The sequence below is a fragment of the Epinephelus lanceolatus genome, chromosome 12 (genome assembly GCF_041903045.1).
Source record: "Epinephelus lanceolatus isolate andai-2023 chromosome 12, ASM4190304v1, whole genome shotgun sequence".
NCBI classification, from domain to species: domain Eukaryota; kingdom Metazoa; phylum Chordata; class Actinopteri; order Perciformes; family Serranidae; genus Epinephelus; species Epinephelus lanceolatus.
In genome coordinates, this window is record NC_135745.1 from 28,028,477 (window position 1) to 28,044,537 (window position 16,061).

The 16,061-nt window shown below is 42.6% G+C and overlaps 1 protein-coding gene across 1 annotated transcript; it reads right to left on the reverse strand.

The window, feature by feature from the left end:
* Window positions 1-632: 632 nt before the first annotated feature.
* On the reverse strand, window positions 633-15,775 carry dipk1aa (divergent protein kinase domain 1Aa). Its single transcript, XM_033649645.2, has 6 exons — window positions 15,244-15,775; window positions 7,049-7,183; window positions 6,608-6,715; window positions 6,342-6,518; window positions 5,560-5,691; window positions 633-4,886 (listed from the first exon to the last, which is right to left on the reverse strand). The coding sequence occupies exons 1-6, from the start codon at window positions 15,295-15,297 to the stop codon at window positions 4,206-4,208; spliced, it is 1,287 nt and encodes a 428-aa protein (XP_033505536.1). The 5' UTR covers window positions 15,298-15,775; the 3' UTR covers window positions 633-4,205.
* Between the last annotated feature and the right edge of the window lie 286 nt (window positions 15,776-16,061).

The following is a 16,061-nucleotide window of genomic DNA, read 5'->3' on the forward strand; positions in this document are numbered from 1 at the left end:
CAGGTGAAAATGACGATGTGTCGCGGGTGTCCACTTGTGATCAGATCACCCAGAACACATTAATACCAGGTCTGAACAGGCCAATTAGACACAAGACGACTAAGAGAAGACACAAAATGAACTCTAAGGGACACAAAACAAACAAACAAAAAAAGACACAAAATGATCTCAAGGGCCCATTGCATCATAATCTGCCCATGGACACCAGCAGTCACCATGTATGTAACTGTAGTTGTGCTTGAGGCCTTCACATCAATGGTTTGCGCTCTTGCAGACTGGCAGTGAACATGTCAAAGTATGTACGACGGTGAGGGCTCAGTCCACGAGTCCAGAGGTTGGACATTCGGATTCAGCTAAACCCTTTCAAAAGTCTCCTTAATTATCCATATAAGAGGATGTTGAGCTGGGGAACATGCTTTACGACCCCAGGAACAGAGATATGCTCCCACTTCAGGGGCTCCGATTTGCTGTGTCCTCTCCATCATATGGTGACTTTGTGCATCTGAAGTCCTTTAAGATGCATATAAATTTGTAGTAAATTACCTTCACAAGATAAAAAGTACCATGTTTCGGGACTTTAGGGGCTCTGTAGTGTTGTGTTAAACAGACCTAAAGAGACAAAGTTACAGTGAAGTGGTATGTATTTTAATTGTGCAAAAATCATGCTGGTCTCTTCAATAAGTAAACTTTTTTTTCTTCTTTTACATTGTTAAAATTCAAACAGCAGCATTGACCACAAGCTCAACATGCTTTACAGGTCACGTCTGTTCTGCAATGCATTGAAAGTGGTTAAACAAGTCAGGATGTCAACTCAGTCACAGCAACTTCACAACGGCAACGTCCAGAAGTGAAAATGGAAAATACTCTTTATACAGCATTCAGATGAGACCACAAGAGTTGATAAAGATCTCCACCTTCACCGGTGGGAAACATTCATGAATGATTTCAGCATGATCTCTATGGCACTGAGACATAAAATAATCGTGTGATACAGTACATTACCACAAATGCTCTTTTCAGTGAGATAACATTCACAAATTAAATACATTAATTCTCTTTGTGTCGTTGATGCAGCATTGATGATGTCACCAGCGTTACAGGTGGGAAATGACAGCAGAGTGACAAACAGGAGGATCCCTGTGGAATACTGACAGACATATACCATCATACTGTCCACCTCGAAGCTAACGATCTGTCTCACTTTATCACACAGATGAGCGAAAATTCAAGGAAAAACTTCAGTGTTCTTGGCATAGATTCTCCAACTCTTTATAGAGAGAATCACTGTTATATTTCTCCACCAATTTATAAAAGTTTTTCCTTCAGTTTGTCAAGAATCTGTGCTTGTTAAAGGCAAAGTCTTGATATTCTACATTTTAATTATTGTCAGCTATACCCCTGAAAAGACACAAACCAACACTTAATTCATCTTTATGTAATTCCAGCGTAGACACAGCCTAAAAAGGTTTCTCAAACTGCTGCACTGGATGGCATGGTCCATCTTTATGAGGAACTTAGGCGTAGTAGTTTGATACCGCACACACTGTCCTACTGCTGTAGATGGTAGGGCTGGGTATTGGCATTTAATACCTTTAAAATGGACAGTTCACCCCAGCTGTCCCTCTTACCTGTAGTGGTATTTATCAGTCTAGATTGTTTGGGTGTGAGTTGCAGAGTGTTGGAGATATCGGTCGTAGTTGGCTTGTGGTGCTCAAGCGCAAACAAAGAAACAAACAAAAAAGGATCATTTGAGCACCACAAGCTGAGCGCCATCTAGTCCCATTATATCAGAGAGAAGGCAGACATCTCTACGGCTGATATCTCCAACAATAAAGGACACAGTAAATGTAAAATAAAAGAAAAATTCTGGGTAATGCTTTGTTTTACCGATCCGTGATTTCGTAATGATTTCTCAATTTCCTGAAAGTTTTCTGGGAATAAGAAAGTTCTGTAAATGAAATGACTTCAGTGAGACTCCAGTAAATGTTTATTCATCAGTCTGTCATTACTGGAAACTGTATTCTTCATATTTGATGAACTCTGACACATTTTGAACGTCCAGTTCACTTGCTATCCTCTTGAAAGTCTCAAAGGTCCACTCAATATTTTATCTATAATTACTTCCCTTTTCTAAAGATTTTTGTCTTACGCCAAAACAATGTAGCTTGATGAACAGCACTACAAGAGGAAAATTATGTATTTTTGATAGTGGGGTGAACTGTCCCTTTTAGGTATTGACCAAAATAATCCAATACCAAGTAGTATCTAAACTTGTCCTGTCAAACGATACCTGATTCCGATCATTTCTGTACCCAGATCTAAAAATAAAAGACTGTGTTGTATTGCTTGCAGCCAATCACCACAAGTGCTCTTTGATTTAATGCAACATGTGATTGGCCCACTACCACAGTAACTACAACTCATATAGTCTATGCTGTGGTCAAGTATTCAATAGAGTTGGCAGTTCAGCATGCTGAGGGGCCACAACGTTCTAAAGTATGACTATAACACGCTTTTGGCATCTGGTGGCATTTTACGCAACTGATTGCTTCCATTCACACAACGGGTATCGCATGAAGTGGTGTTGGTATCGATATCACTTTAAGCAGTGGTTCCCAACTGGTCCACCCATGGGGTCCAGATTTCTCCTTTGTCATTAGTTCAAGGTCCCCACAGTTTAATACATTCAGCGTCATACTTGCGTTTGGTCATGTCGTTGAGCTCGTTTGCTGTCAAGTAGCTGCCTCTTAGTCACTCACTCTACAGCAGGAAACAGCAGTTCAAAATAAAAGCTCTGTGCCGGGAATTCACTGTACTCTAAAATAAAGAGTGTTTTTTCAACGAACGTGACACATTTGCAAATCACTTGCGGTCCATTCAGAATGGACCTGCAACCCACCAGTTGGGAACCAGTGCTTTAAGGGTGCTAGGATTGTTACTGGTATTGTAAGTTTTAGCTGCAACCACCAGCTCCATAGGTTGATCAGTTAATCAGATGGTCGGTCGACAAAACCTTTCCTCACCCTTTGGCAACCTAGGCCACCAAGGAGGCTGAAATGTGTGTGTGCGGGATTGCTCGTGAGCCAAAGGACAGCTGATCAGCTTCTCATTCCAGTAGAGTGAAGGGGTCCTATACCAAAAAGGCTTACGACTCCAAAACAGACTCATGAAACATGACCAACCTTTATAGAAAGACAAAAGCACACACACCATTTGGCCACATTCCCTTTCATAACTGATTAACTTACTGTCGTAGTGAGGCATCATTGGACTAGTGACAACTGTTTGTCAGGTTGTGCGTGTGAACGCACGGACATATGTGGTTGCAGCTATTGCGAATTTATGCTTGTTAAACAATACCCAGCTCTAGTAAATACTCATTAGTGCACCAAAGGTGTCTTAACCTGCAGCTGTGCTGTTTATTACTGTTTGGAAATCATTTCATTTAGAAAAAAATAAGGTATAAATCTGTAACCTGTTTTTAAAAATTAATACCTTCAGTAGGCACTAATGGTCTTGGGGCTATGTGCCAGAGGCAGTGTAGTCAAAATCAGGCGGTACTAAGATGAACTAATGCACTGTTGGTTTTGGTCTTTTCATGGGATTTGCTAGAAATAAAAATCTAGAATATCATCAGTCTTATCCTTCAAGCGTACACTCACTGACTGTGTCACGGTGCTCAATAGCAACCTCAACATAACAAAATTAAGGAGCCTATCTTAAAATTGTGTAGCTTCATTACACTTTAACACTCACTGATTTTCCCAAACATGTAAATATCTTCATGATTTTGTGGCAAAAACAGCAATTTGTTCTCTCAGCTCTCGAGACGAACAACAGTAAAATCTGTTTACGAGTTGTTTTTCCAGCAGTGCCCCTGAAACATTCCACTGTGGTGAACAATACAACACAATGTGGCTGCATGAAGTGTTTTAAGTGTGACTGATGGCAACATGCAATCATTCAGTTTATTTAAGTCTTATAATTCAAAGTACTCAGACGTGTTTTCCAGGCTCCAAACGTCTGAGACAGGGATAGAGGAGGTAGAGTCTCCACTGGTCTCACCATTCATTATTCACCATAAGTGTTAAGAGTTGATAATAACTACTTCATTAAATTTGCTATTCCTAAATCACAGCATCTGTAATACTCAGCTCCGTGTGAGGAACTGACTGGCAAAATTCCAGAAGGACTTCCTGTCCTCGTCATGAGTCCTTGGTGTGTGAGATCTGTCTCCACAGCAGAGCTTTCAGGTTGTTGAGAATAAGTGAGTGCTCCATGTTCATCTGTCCAGCGTTGCCCTTGAGAGCCATGCAGGCGTACAGCTGCCTCTCGAGCTCCTCTCTCAGTGCTGTCGGCGCCCCACGCAGGAGGTAATCCTTCAGTGCACTGCAAGCCTTTGCCAAGTTTGGCTGAGCTGGCTCCTCCCTGCACCGTTTCTCTGACACGTCACATGACGTCTGGCAGTCCACCCCGTACACACAGTCAGCATCCGTCTCACACTTCAGCACCCGCATGGCACGTTTGAACTCGTCCTCAGGAACCACCGCTCGGGTGTTAGTCAGGCGGAGCTCATGGCGGTCGGTGTAGCCGAAGTGCGCCGCGGCGAGGTCGCAGATCAGAAAGCTGCCGTAGGTGCCATGGAAGATGTCCTCCACCAGCTCCAGGAGGCCCATGGAGATCTTGGCTTTGCGAGGCCATGAGGGCGTGAACCATTGGTCCATAGTGCGCTGCACGCCGCTGGGCACCCAGGATACCAGCGGCCAGGGTAGAGACAGACCATACAGAGGCCCGTAGGGGACCCGCTCTGTCATGTACATGTCCCCGCAGTAGCCAAGGAGGCGAGGAGTGTGTCCACGGTCTTGGAGCAGCAAGCCCAGCAGCACCTCAAGAAAGAACAAAGCACAAAATGTCTAAAGGAAGAGCTCGAGAAATTTTCATGTTTGCAGACATGCTTTGCGACGCTCAAACACAGTTAAGACCAAAGATTCGGGACGAGACAAATTCAGACTTACAACTACTTGCAATGTGATGGTCTGTGACATTCAGAAACCTGTCAGATTACACATATACGACTAGACAAGTCAGTGTATCGTCTCCATAGCAATGACTCTATGTACTTTGGTTCTAACTCTGGCTTTTCAGGTGCAGGTGACTTTGTTTTTTGGGTATGTGTGTGTCATGTACACCAATATATGTGCCAACAGCCGCGAGGATATAACAAGATGGGCTCGGTGGGGCTGGAGGGCTGTTGTGTGAGAATGAAAGCAAAGTGAACACGCCGTCACAAATCTTTGATCCTAACTGGGCTTAAAGGAATACCTCACTCACAAAATGACCATTGTACATCAGTTAGTCACGCTGGGTTACTTTGAGTTCATGAAGAAAACTGCCTCCATGAAAAACAGTTAACATATTGATTTACTGATTGATTGAAGACCCCGTTTGACAACATCAGATCTATATCAAAGCATCCATTTACATACTCTCACACAACACATTTTGTTCCACAGATAACAGATGCTAATGTTCCCCATCATCAGTGGCTTGTTTTTATACCTCATCCATCTGCAGGAGGGCCCATGTAGAGCGGGCTTCTGGCAGTGACACCCGTCCATCTTTGTTGCCATCGGCGACAGAGAGGATCTGGCTGACAAGGCTGGCGAGGTTAGCCTGCTCTCCAAGCTTGGACTGATGGAAAGAGAGGGAAAGAGTCAGAGCTTTTCTCATTTCTCTACTTTGTGCCTCCACGCCTCCTCTCTCCTCCGTCCTGCCTGTGACCTGGAAGCAAATTTTCTTGTCCTTGGGTGGCGAAGGCCTCTGATTGGCTAGCACTTGTTGCTTTTATTGGTTGGGTTGGTTAGGTTTAGGCAAGAGGGGTGAGACTATTAAGGATTAGTGTGAGACTGTCAGGGTAAGCCAATCAGAGGCAGAATAGGGTGGGTCATGCCTTCACCATCCTAAGAAAAGTAAATGTAAGTCCTGGAAGTTGATCTCAGGGTGTCATCTCGAAAGATGTCTCAATTTCTAAAATGCATATGGCCAGAGGAGCCATGAGCGAGGATGCACAGGTGTCTTTTTGACACCTGTGACATATAAAAGAGGTGTGACCAGCATTCCACAAGTCATATTTGATTGGCGTCACTTTCAAATGATGGTTCCCAAGCACTGATATTATTTTGGTAAATGCCTGTTGCCTCGATTCCTTTCTCCTTGTGTCTCTTCCTTGCCTCCTCTGCTCCCATCTCAGGTGGGTGAGGAGGCGAGGAAAGGAATCGAAGATGTACAATCTAAAATAAGAAAAGCTTTTGGAGATTCTATATGAACCTGCAGTCCTTTACCTTGAGGTGATTAAAGACCATCTCTCTGAACTTCTCCACCGACGTGCCTCTGGTGGGCTTGTCGAACACGGGGGCTTCTCTCCGTGGCTCTGGCTCCTCGCCCAGCTCGTAGTGCACGACCTCCCCCAACTTACAGCGAATGATCCCATCGTGGTCTCCCCAGCTTCCTGTGTACACCTGGCAAACAGGATGCCAAATAAAACAGTGAACATGCTGGACACTGCGAGCAGCAGAGTCACAACATTGAACAGAGATGTGTTTCCTACCTGGTTATTTGGCAGTGTTGACAGACACCTGCTCATGTAGAGTGTTTCTTTGTCACACAGACTGCTGCAGGCAGAGCCATCGATGATTCCCTTCCTGTATTTATCACACTTGAACAAAGAGAGAAAATGCAGTTGTTGGATTTAATGTTTGGCCTCTTTATAATTATATTCATCCATTATATTAGGTCCTGATAATCATAAAGCAGGAATATTAGTTTTCTACACCTTAAAGAGCACAAGAAGTATTTGCAACCGGTTTTGGTTGCCACACACATTTGTATCTTGGGGCTGACTGGTATAATTTTCAAACCACTTCTAAATAACTGAGGTTGATGCAACATTAGGCTAGGTGTTCCTCATGCAGTGGTAACTGCAAAATAAACGGCTATTACAAAAATCTTGCAAAATAACAGGGTCAAAACAAACAAAGCCATTACTCACAATGGCGTTCTTGCACTCGTGTCCTCTGCACAGCTCTGTGTAGGCGGAGTATTGCACATAGAGCACCCAGCTCCCCACCAGCACAGTCAGCCATGTGAGAAACAGGTACTTCACCCGCACAAAGGAGATCCGAGCCTGCGGAGAGCAAGCAGAAACAGAAAGTCTAAGATTGATCCAGAGCCTGAAAATGTACCCGGCCTACAGTCGAGAACAGATTAGTTCAGTAATCTATGTACGATATCATCACGCCACTATGCAATCACAAATATGTCAACATCATTTTTCAATATCTATTAATCTATGTTACCAGACTGAGGTGCACTGCCTGTATGAACATGTTGTACAGGCACAGCACGCCGAAAGGGGTGTCGATTCGAGCCAGACATTTACACTCCCTAATCAAACCCGATCACATAATGGGTTACCATGGTGACAGCATGGGGTATCCTATAACAAGGCACTGGCTGGCTCATTGGTCGCCATGTGCAACAAAAGCTGGAAAATGGTTTGGAGGTGCAGATCCAGTTGTTCCAGTGTCACATTCCATACTGGTTATGGCTTGTCAAGACAAAACAAATCGAATTACTGCCCGTGTCACAGGATGCACACATCACATGTCCCACAATGCTCCTTTGGACAGAGGTGCTGCTGTTCCTGTGACATCGTATAAGTTAATTCAGTCAGTGGCTTATTTTCCACAGTGATAAACACACAGAAATCTTTCCTCCTAAAGAAAAAAACGTATACATGGAGATAAAAATCCTTAGAGCTACAGAACAAGATCTAAAGGCAAGACAACACAATTGAAAAGAACAAAGTATACATACAAACAAGCGGTATTCAATGATTTATTTCAGTCTCTTTACGATACTTTTTAAATTAACTTAAAGGGTAAGTTCTGTATTTTTCCCATGTTTTTGTTTCTAAGTAACTAATGGGAACAACAATTTTTGAGACTGGTCCTGTATTAAGCAAGAGTGTTGCAGCCAGCAGCTGCGTAACAGGCTGAAATGTAATCACTCGCAGCATGTTCGCACCATCAATTTACGTCCACAATAAGTGCTTGTTTCGCCACTGACAAGCTCAGTTTGTTGTTATTGGTTTCTGACAACATTATGGAAAGGATCCCTACAAACATAGACTTTTGTGTCAAAGAGTAAGATCCATTTTGTTAAACCAGAAACAGCCTCGAAATCGCCATCGCTAAACCCACCAGACTACATTTAAATAAAGAGTCATTCTATCAATGTAAAACACACGTCATTACTCTTTGACACAAAAGTCTGTCTCTGTAGGAATCCTTTCCACAATGTTTCAGACACTTAGAATAACAATCTGAGCCTGTCAGTGGCAAAAACAAGCACTTCTAGTTTTTGTTTCTAAGTGACTAATGGGAACAACAATTTTTGAGACTGGTCCTGTATTAAGCAAGAGTGTTGCAGCCAGCAGCTGCGTAACAGGCTGAAATGTAATCACTCGCAGCATGTTCGCACCATCAATGTACATCCACAATAAGTGCTTGTTTCGCCACCGACAAGCTCAGTTTGTTGTTATTGGTTTCTGACAACATTATGGAAAGGATCCCTACAGACATAGACTTTTGTGTCAAAGAGTAAGATCCATTTTGTTAAACCAGAAACAGCCTCAAAATCGCCATCGCTAAACCCACCAGACTACATTTAAATAAAGAGTCATTCTATCAATGTAAAACACACGTCATTACTCTTTGACACAAAAGTCTATCTCTGTACAAATCCTTTCCACAATGTTTCAGACACTTAGAATAACAATCTGAGCCTGTCAGTGGCAAAAACAAGCACTTCTAGTGGACGTAAACTGACGGTGCCAACATGACCCAAGTGGTTACAGTGCAGCCTGTTTTACCACTGCAGCGGTCTCGCTCAATACTGCACTGAAATCTCAATAACTGTTGCCTTCATTAGTCATTTAGACACAAAAACATGCAAAATGAGGTCCAGGTTGAAAAATACCAAAGTTGCCGTCTCACTGGCCAAAAAGTGAATTTCCATCCAAAGTAATCAGAGCCTAAAACTGCTACATTTGCCTTTGAACAACAGCTGAAGATCCCATGCTTCAAATGTGACTACTTTTATGAGCATTGATTTAGTCAACTGACATATCAAATGATCATTTTAGCAATATGTGACTACTGAAATGTAAGCAAGTAAAAAGGAAAAAAGTTGTCAGAAGGCACGGCAGAGCAGTGAAAAAGAATTTAGGTCAGATCTGCTGTGTCAGCCACAGTATGTGATTTTCACTGAAACAAAACTGCAGCGAGCTTTCCCCCAAAGACTGTAACAGCACTTGGGAGGATAAAGTGATTTTGATTCTCACTCTGATCACATGGCAGGAACAGCTTATGTTGTGTATATTTTGGCAGCATGCCGTTCCTCGCAACTCTGCTCCAGCCCAGTTTCCAAATCCCAACAAAATATGCACCCAGTGAGGCAGGGACCGAGCAAACGACTCTTTATCTTTGATGTGCTGTGTTTACTGCACTTGGTTAACAGCTCTGGCTGCGACAGAAGAGCAGTTATTGTTTTGTGTCCATACAAACTGCAGTGTCAGATCCATATTCACACACAGAGGGGCTAATTACTGTCATAAATTCTTTTAAGATTAAGGTATATGACTCCTTTTTGTGGATTTTGAACCTGATAAAAACCCTAACGAGGTCTGGGGCTTTTTCATGGCTCTTGTTCACACAAAATATGCAACGCATCCCCACACGGAGCTACCGACTTCAAAGAAAAACGCAGAGAGGATACAGGAAGACCAGAATTTTCCTGCCTCCCATTCCATTTGGTGCATTTTTACCAAATTGCCTGCTGGCAGCAGCAGGCTGTGAGAGCTTCAACAGCAGTTCTGTGTTATAGAGCTGTACTCTCTCCTGCCGAGCCGCCTTGTTTTCTTAAATGCTTTGCGTCCTTAAGAGATGAACAAACAGATAATGGGCCTCCAGGGAGGGAGCAGGAGTTATCAGGGGAGTACAAATCAGCTCCACAGCACTATCAGATCTGACTCCTTTGGTATGCATGTAGGGTGGTGTATTTAGAAAATGCATGAGACACACACAGACAATGTGATGGCATAAAAGTCATGTGTGCACGCTGGCTTTGTGGCAGTGTGTCTCAGCATGTCTGTGCAAACACGTGATGAAGCCTCTGAGTTAAAGAACTGAAACCTGATCAACAAAGAGCCTCATCCTTTCCTTACTCCCTGACATCCTTCACACTGTCTCCTCTTCCTTGGAACCTGATACACAGTGTTTGTCCTCGCTAAGATAACATTAGATAAACTGAATTGATCCTACACAGGGGACTGAAGTGTCAAAACAGCAGCTGAATACTACGAGCATGATTTAGAGGTACTATATACAAGGTACTATGAAAAGTGTATTGCAAAACTTTTCGGCATCTTTAAAATGACCCAGAAATGTACCTGAGTAAGAAATGTTAAAGGGACAGTTCACCCCCAAATCAAAAATGCATATTTTTCCTCTTACCTGTAATGCTATTTATCGGTCTAGATTGTTTTGGTGTGAGTTGCTGAGTGTTGAAGATATCAGCTGTAGAGATGTCTGCCTTCTCTCTAATATAATGGAACTACATGGCACTCAGCTTGTGGTGCTCAAAGCGCCAAAATAATACGTTTGAAAAACTCAACAGTAATGTCTCTTTCCAGAAATCATGACCTGGTTACTCAAGATAATCCACAGACCTTCATGTAGGAACTATTTCCTTTCTACTGAACTACACCACACAGGAGGAAGTGTGTATCTACTGCTAGCTCACCTAGCACCACTGAGCTAGCTTACGTTAGAGCTCAACCGAGGACGATGTCATTAATGTAAACATCTTGCAATGTCATGAGCACGAGCCTCTCATTGATGAGTTGATGCACACTTCCCTGTGTGTGGTGATACAGTAGACTGGTGTGGTTCAAAAGTAAGAAAATATTTCCTGCATGAAATTGCTCACAACCATGTTTGTGGATTATCTTCAGTAACCAGGTCATGATTTTTGGAAAGAGATACTGCTGTTGAGTTTTTCATATGGCTTTGACATCACAAGCTGAGTGTTCCATATTGGAGAGAAGGGCAATATCTCCAACACTTGGCAACTCACACTAAAACAATCTAGATTGATAGATAGCACTACAGGTAAGAAGACATATATGTATTTTTGATCTTGGGATGAATTGTCACTCTACGTAAATAATAGGAATACAAATATTACACTTGAAGAAGAGTGGAATAAAGTAAAAAATAAAAACCTAATCCTCCTCAATTAGGAAAAGCAAACGTCCTTAAAATGTAACATAGTAAAGGTGGCAGCAGATGCAAAGTTCTCATGATAATACTGATGACAATGGGAGCTGGTTCAGTACAAAGCCCATACTACAAACTATAGGGTTACCATCTGTCAACAGTTAGACTCAGTTACCGGGTGTTAACCCTCATGAAGTATTGACTTCTTTTAGTCTGGTCACTACAGCAGGGACAGAAGACCTGCAGTATCATGTCTTGATATACTGTGAGTGAAGCAGCCTGGAGCTGTCTTCAGGGTTTCATGTAGGGACGAGGTGTTGCCCATGATGGCCAGTAGTTTGGTTATCATCCTTTTTTAACCTACTTCCCCTATAGAGTCCACAGAAGGCCTCTGGTCAAAGCTTTTCCTGTTGCAGTTGAGAGGTCACTGCCCCAGCAGACCACTGCATAGAAAGTAGTTGTGCTATACCAGAGACGGGGCAAAGTTTACAGCACTTGAAGGGACAGTTCACCCAGAAACACATGTATGTTTTTCCTCTTACCTGTACTGCTATTTATCAACCATATCAACGTGCAGAAGGAAGCGTGCATCTGCTCATGGACGAGAGGCTCGTGCCTGTGACAGTGCCACATGTAAATTTTAACGGCATCCTCCACAGATGAGCTGTATAGTTAGTTAAATTGCTGTTGCTAGGTGAACTAGCAGTAGATACACGCTTCCTTCTGCGCTGTGATATTGTTGGCAGGTGTAGTTCGGTATACAGAAAAGTTTTAAAATACCACCGTGGGAAATTGGAGAGGTGTCCTCTCGCAAAACCAGCACAGTTTGGCAGTATGTAAGTAGTATGTTATATTATTTGTTAACTTTAAGTGAGTTGTTGTCTGATAATGTGCAGGGTTTACATTCATACTGCACGGTGCAAAATGCCTCTCATTTCAGCTGAAATTTAAAATTCGACATGGTTGTTGAAGATTGTGATTAAAGGCTTCAAAGGGCTCTTAATGCACACAGTATTTTTGGGATAATGTTTCAAATACACAACAATAAATTGTGCTAAAGTTAAAGTGTTTTCCTGTTTTTTTTAGACTAGTCTTAATTAAAATTGTCATTTAGTCGACAGGGAAATTAGTCGCCAGGAACATCCGTAATCTCCAACACTCCGCAACTCACACCAAAACAATCTAGACAGATAAATAGAGCTACAGGTAAGAGAAAAAATATGTATTTTTGATTGGGGGTGAACTGTCCCTTTAATATCTGTAATGCTGGTATCAAAGAGACCCGACAGGAAAAGACAGAAATTCACAAAATCCGGAGCCAGCTTTCATGTGGCTTTTTGAACTCGGATACTTCAAAAAAGCTTTGAAATTCAAAAGCCATTTATCCAACTTGAGTCAGGTAGATGTTCAGAGGTTATGAGGCTGCATGGTTTAGTCCAGCACAGTAGATACATGATACATGTGGGGGAAACTGGGTTACTGAGTTAACTAGATAACTTAAGTATGACTAAAAAACTGGAATCCCTTCAAATATTGAACATGAACTGATGAAGAAACAAAAAAAAAACTGCTCTGGTTTTTGCTCTGCAAAGTGATCCAGATAACCCTGTAGACTTGATTCTTGGAACCCAGATGTAAACCAGACACTGTGTCCTGTAACAGACCTGGATACCCTGCCTCTGCCAACACATTTTGGTGTGTCGCCATAAACCCAAACAAGACTTCTTTTAGATATGGTATCAGCCAGAGTTTGCATGATGTTGACCTTTTACCTCAATATAAAGGCACTCATGGGTCTGAAAGTGAGCTCAGTGGACCACAAAATGCACAAAGTTGCTAAGATATACCAACACTGAATGAACTTCGTCAAAATTGTCCATCTCCTACATACAATACATCTCCTATGTACAAAGTACCAAGACAGGAAGAGAGGCAACCCGCACAAAAAACACATTAAACTACACAGACTTTGCAGGCTTTTTCTGTGTACAGAAATCACCTTGGGGCTAGAAGAAACCACTTTGCAACCATATGAGAATTACTGTCTCAAGACAAACTTTTGAGGAGAAGATGGATTTATTCAGTTTCTTTAAAAAGATTAAACTGAAACATATGTTTGGCAACTCTGATATACAAAGGTCTGACACACCTGTATTTTAGCCTAAATGCACATATATACCTACAATTACAAATCCCTCTATCCAGACTTTTCGTAGGTTGGTTGAGCAAGAAACAGTTGACTTATTGAAAAACAAACCCACTCGTTCTTTCACTAATTTCAGTCATGATGAACATTTGGCGATAGAAGAACTTTCTTAAGAGTCTGAGATTATCATTAAACCTGCTGACACTATACTCATTCAGATCATGCCAGGCTACAAAGAAGAGGCCTACAGGCAATTAACTGATGAACATTTTTACAGAAAACTGAAGACTAACCCTAGCGAGAGGGTTCCTGGTTCAAACCCAGGGTGGAGAGCCCCTCTGTGCAGAGTGTGCATGTTCTCTCTGTGTCAGTGTGGGTTTTCTTTGGGTACTCCAGCCTCCTCCTACAGTCCAAAGACATGCAGGTTAATTGGTGACTCTAAATTGTCCGTAGGTGTGAATGTGAGCGTAAATAGTCTGGCGACCTGTCCAGGGTGTACCCCGCCTCTCGCCCAGTGTCAGCCGGGATAGGCTCCAGCCCCCCCGCGACCTCTAACAGGATAAGCGGTTACGGAAAAATGAATGAATGAATGTTATTCATTTCTGTTTCATTTTTTGTCAAAGCCACAGGGAGCCACCGGAGAAGGACTAGAGAGCCACATGTGACTCCTGAGCCGCAGGTTGCCTACCCCTGCACTAGACCTTTAAAGTAATGGAGACAAAAGGCTTTTATTTGGCTGGACAAATGCTTTACGGTTAGGCCTATTTAAATTTGAAACCATTTTTTTAAAAATGGAAGTTTGTGTAATACGTATGACAGGCAGTGGAGGAGTGAAGGGGATGTGAATGTAAGATTCTTTTCCCCAAAACCATATATAAGCAAATGTGCATGGTATGACCGCTGCAACCCTACTGCACAGTGTGATTTTTTGTGTGTGTAAGATGTGGTATAGCTACTTTTAACAAGTAGCCTACAGGATTAAATGAAACCTAAGTGTGGCTGATCTTGTTAAATTAATAAGCCCACGAGGCCACGGGAAACACTGGCAAGTGTTGTTTAATAATGGCTGGTGCCAGATTAAATCAGCTGTGCCCTCATGTTTCACCTCCTGAACTCTACTGTAGTCATTGGACTGTAGTCCATCCCCAAAGTTGTGATAAGCAAATTGTACTGTTGTAATGTAGTAATGTGTTTACTTTTCCCCAGAGTAAATACAAGCCTGTATTCTCTTCCTCTTTCATAAGCTTCTTACTGTACTGGAACAGTATGCTGGCGCCAAGCCACTGGTACCCAAATGAGAAGCTTCAACCTTATTATCCAACCAAAAGGATTATTGCTGCCCTGGCACAAGTGGGGGTGATGAAACAACTGTGAGATGTGAGAGAAAGTCTAGGCATCTTTTCAGACAAATGTGATGAGAGGAAAATGATCCAAACAGGAATCCCTCCCTGGCCTGGGTAATAACTCCTGGCATGGATTACTAATGTCTCCTCACACTGTAGTACCCTCTCAGTGTTAGGCCTGTGCTCTGCTCTGCACTAACCATTCTGGATCAACACAAAGATTGTCAACTTAATCCTCCATCAGGAGTCACATTCCTCAGGTATCAAACAGCCACCGATGGCTGAGGAGGCACAGCCAGCTGTCAGTCTGCTGTGACACCACGACGACCCCATTACACACAGGTTCACAGTCAATTTAAACACATCCCGGTGATAATCCGCTTCACACAGCACTTAGAGAGCAGTGATGTATTACCTGGAAGTAGAAAGACTTTTTCACCCAGGCCCGTGGAAACAGACCCTTCGCCATCACAAAAATAGATCATCTCAATACGTGGACCTGGCTGTGGGAGATCATCCAAAATACACGGCAGGGAGCGTCTTCCACATGAAACCACTCCTCAGGTTTACACCACAGGCACAAATGACTCCATATTAACAGATGTGAGCTCCTCTATGATCCACGGCCCCGGACTGTCGTCTTGTCTTGTCCGTGTGAATCGCTCTGATGTTGCACTTTGCCTGCGCCTCTGCTCTGTGCAGCAGCTGCTGGTTTTCAAGCGAAGCAACAACATACCTCAAGCTGGGGAAAACGGAGGATCACGGCGCAGGCGCAACGTGTCCGTCTACAAAGAAAACGTTTCTGAGTTTTACGGTTGTAAACACAACGGACAACATGTTTGTCAATGTCGATCCCCCGCTGTGCTCACATCAGTTACTTTTTATGTGTATCGTGTGGCTGCATTGCTAAACTGAAGCCACAGCCGGGTCAAGCTAGCAAGCGCGAGTCAAACGAACTTCCGTAACGTCTTTCACAATAAATGCTGAAATGTGTAAATGATAGCCCAACTTCCGGTCGTAACATTAAAAATAAATAGAAAAAAATATAAAAAATAAATAAAAAAAAAAAACATGAAAAATTTACGAGTTGCCACAAATGTATTAAACACTACATAGTTGAGCTTTTGAACATATTAAGAAACATATACTTAGGGACTGTACTTTACTTTATGAGAGTACAGGGGTGGCTGGGGTGTGTTATTATTTTTTTTATGTTGACCCTCCTTAAAGCTA

What these genes read in the sequence shown, in the direction of transcription:
- dipk1aa (XM_033649645.2), bottom strand. Translation starts at nt 15,297, where the DNA reads ATGGCGAAGGGTCTGTTTCCACGGGCCTGGGTGAAAAAGTCTTTCTAC. An exon ending in AAAAGTCTTTCTACTTCCAG is followed by an intron (nt 7,184 to 15,243) that starts GTAATACATCAC and finishes TGCTCTCCGCAG; the next exon opens with GCTCGGATCTCCTTTGTGCG. An exon ending in CAACACTGCCAAATAACCAG is followed by an intron (nt 6,519 to 6,607) that starts GTAGGAAACACA and finishes CCTGTTTGCCAG; the next exon opens with GTGTACACAGGAAGCTGGGG.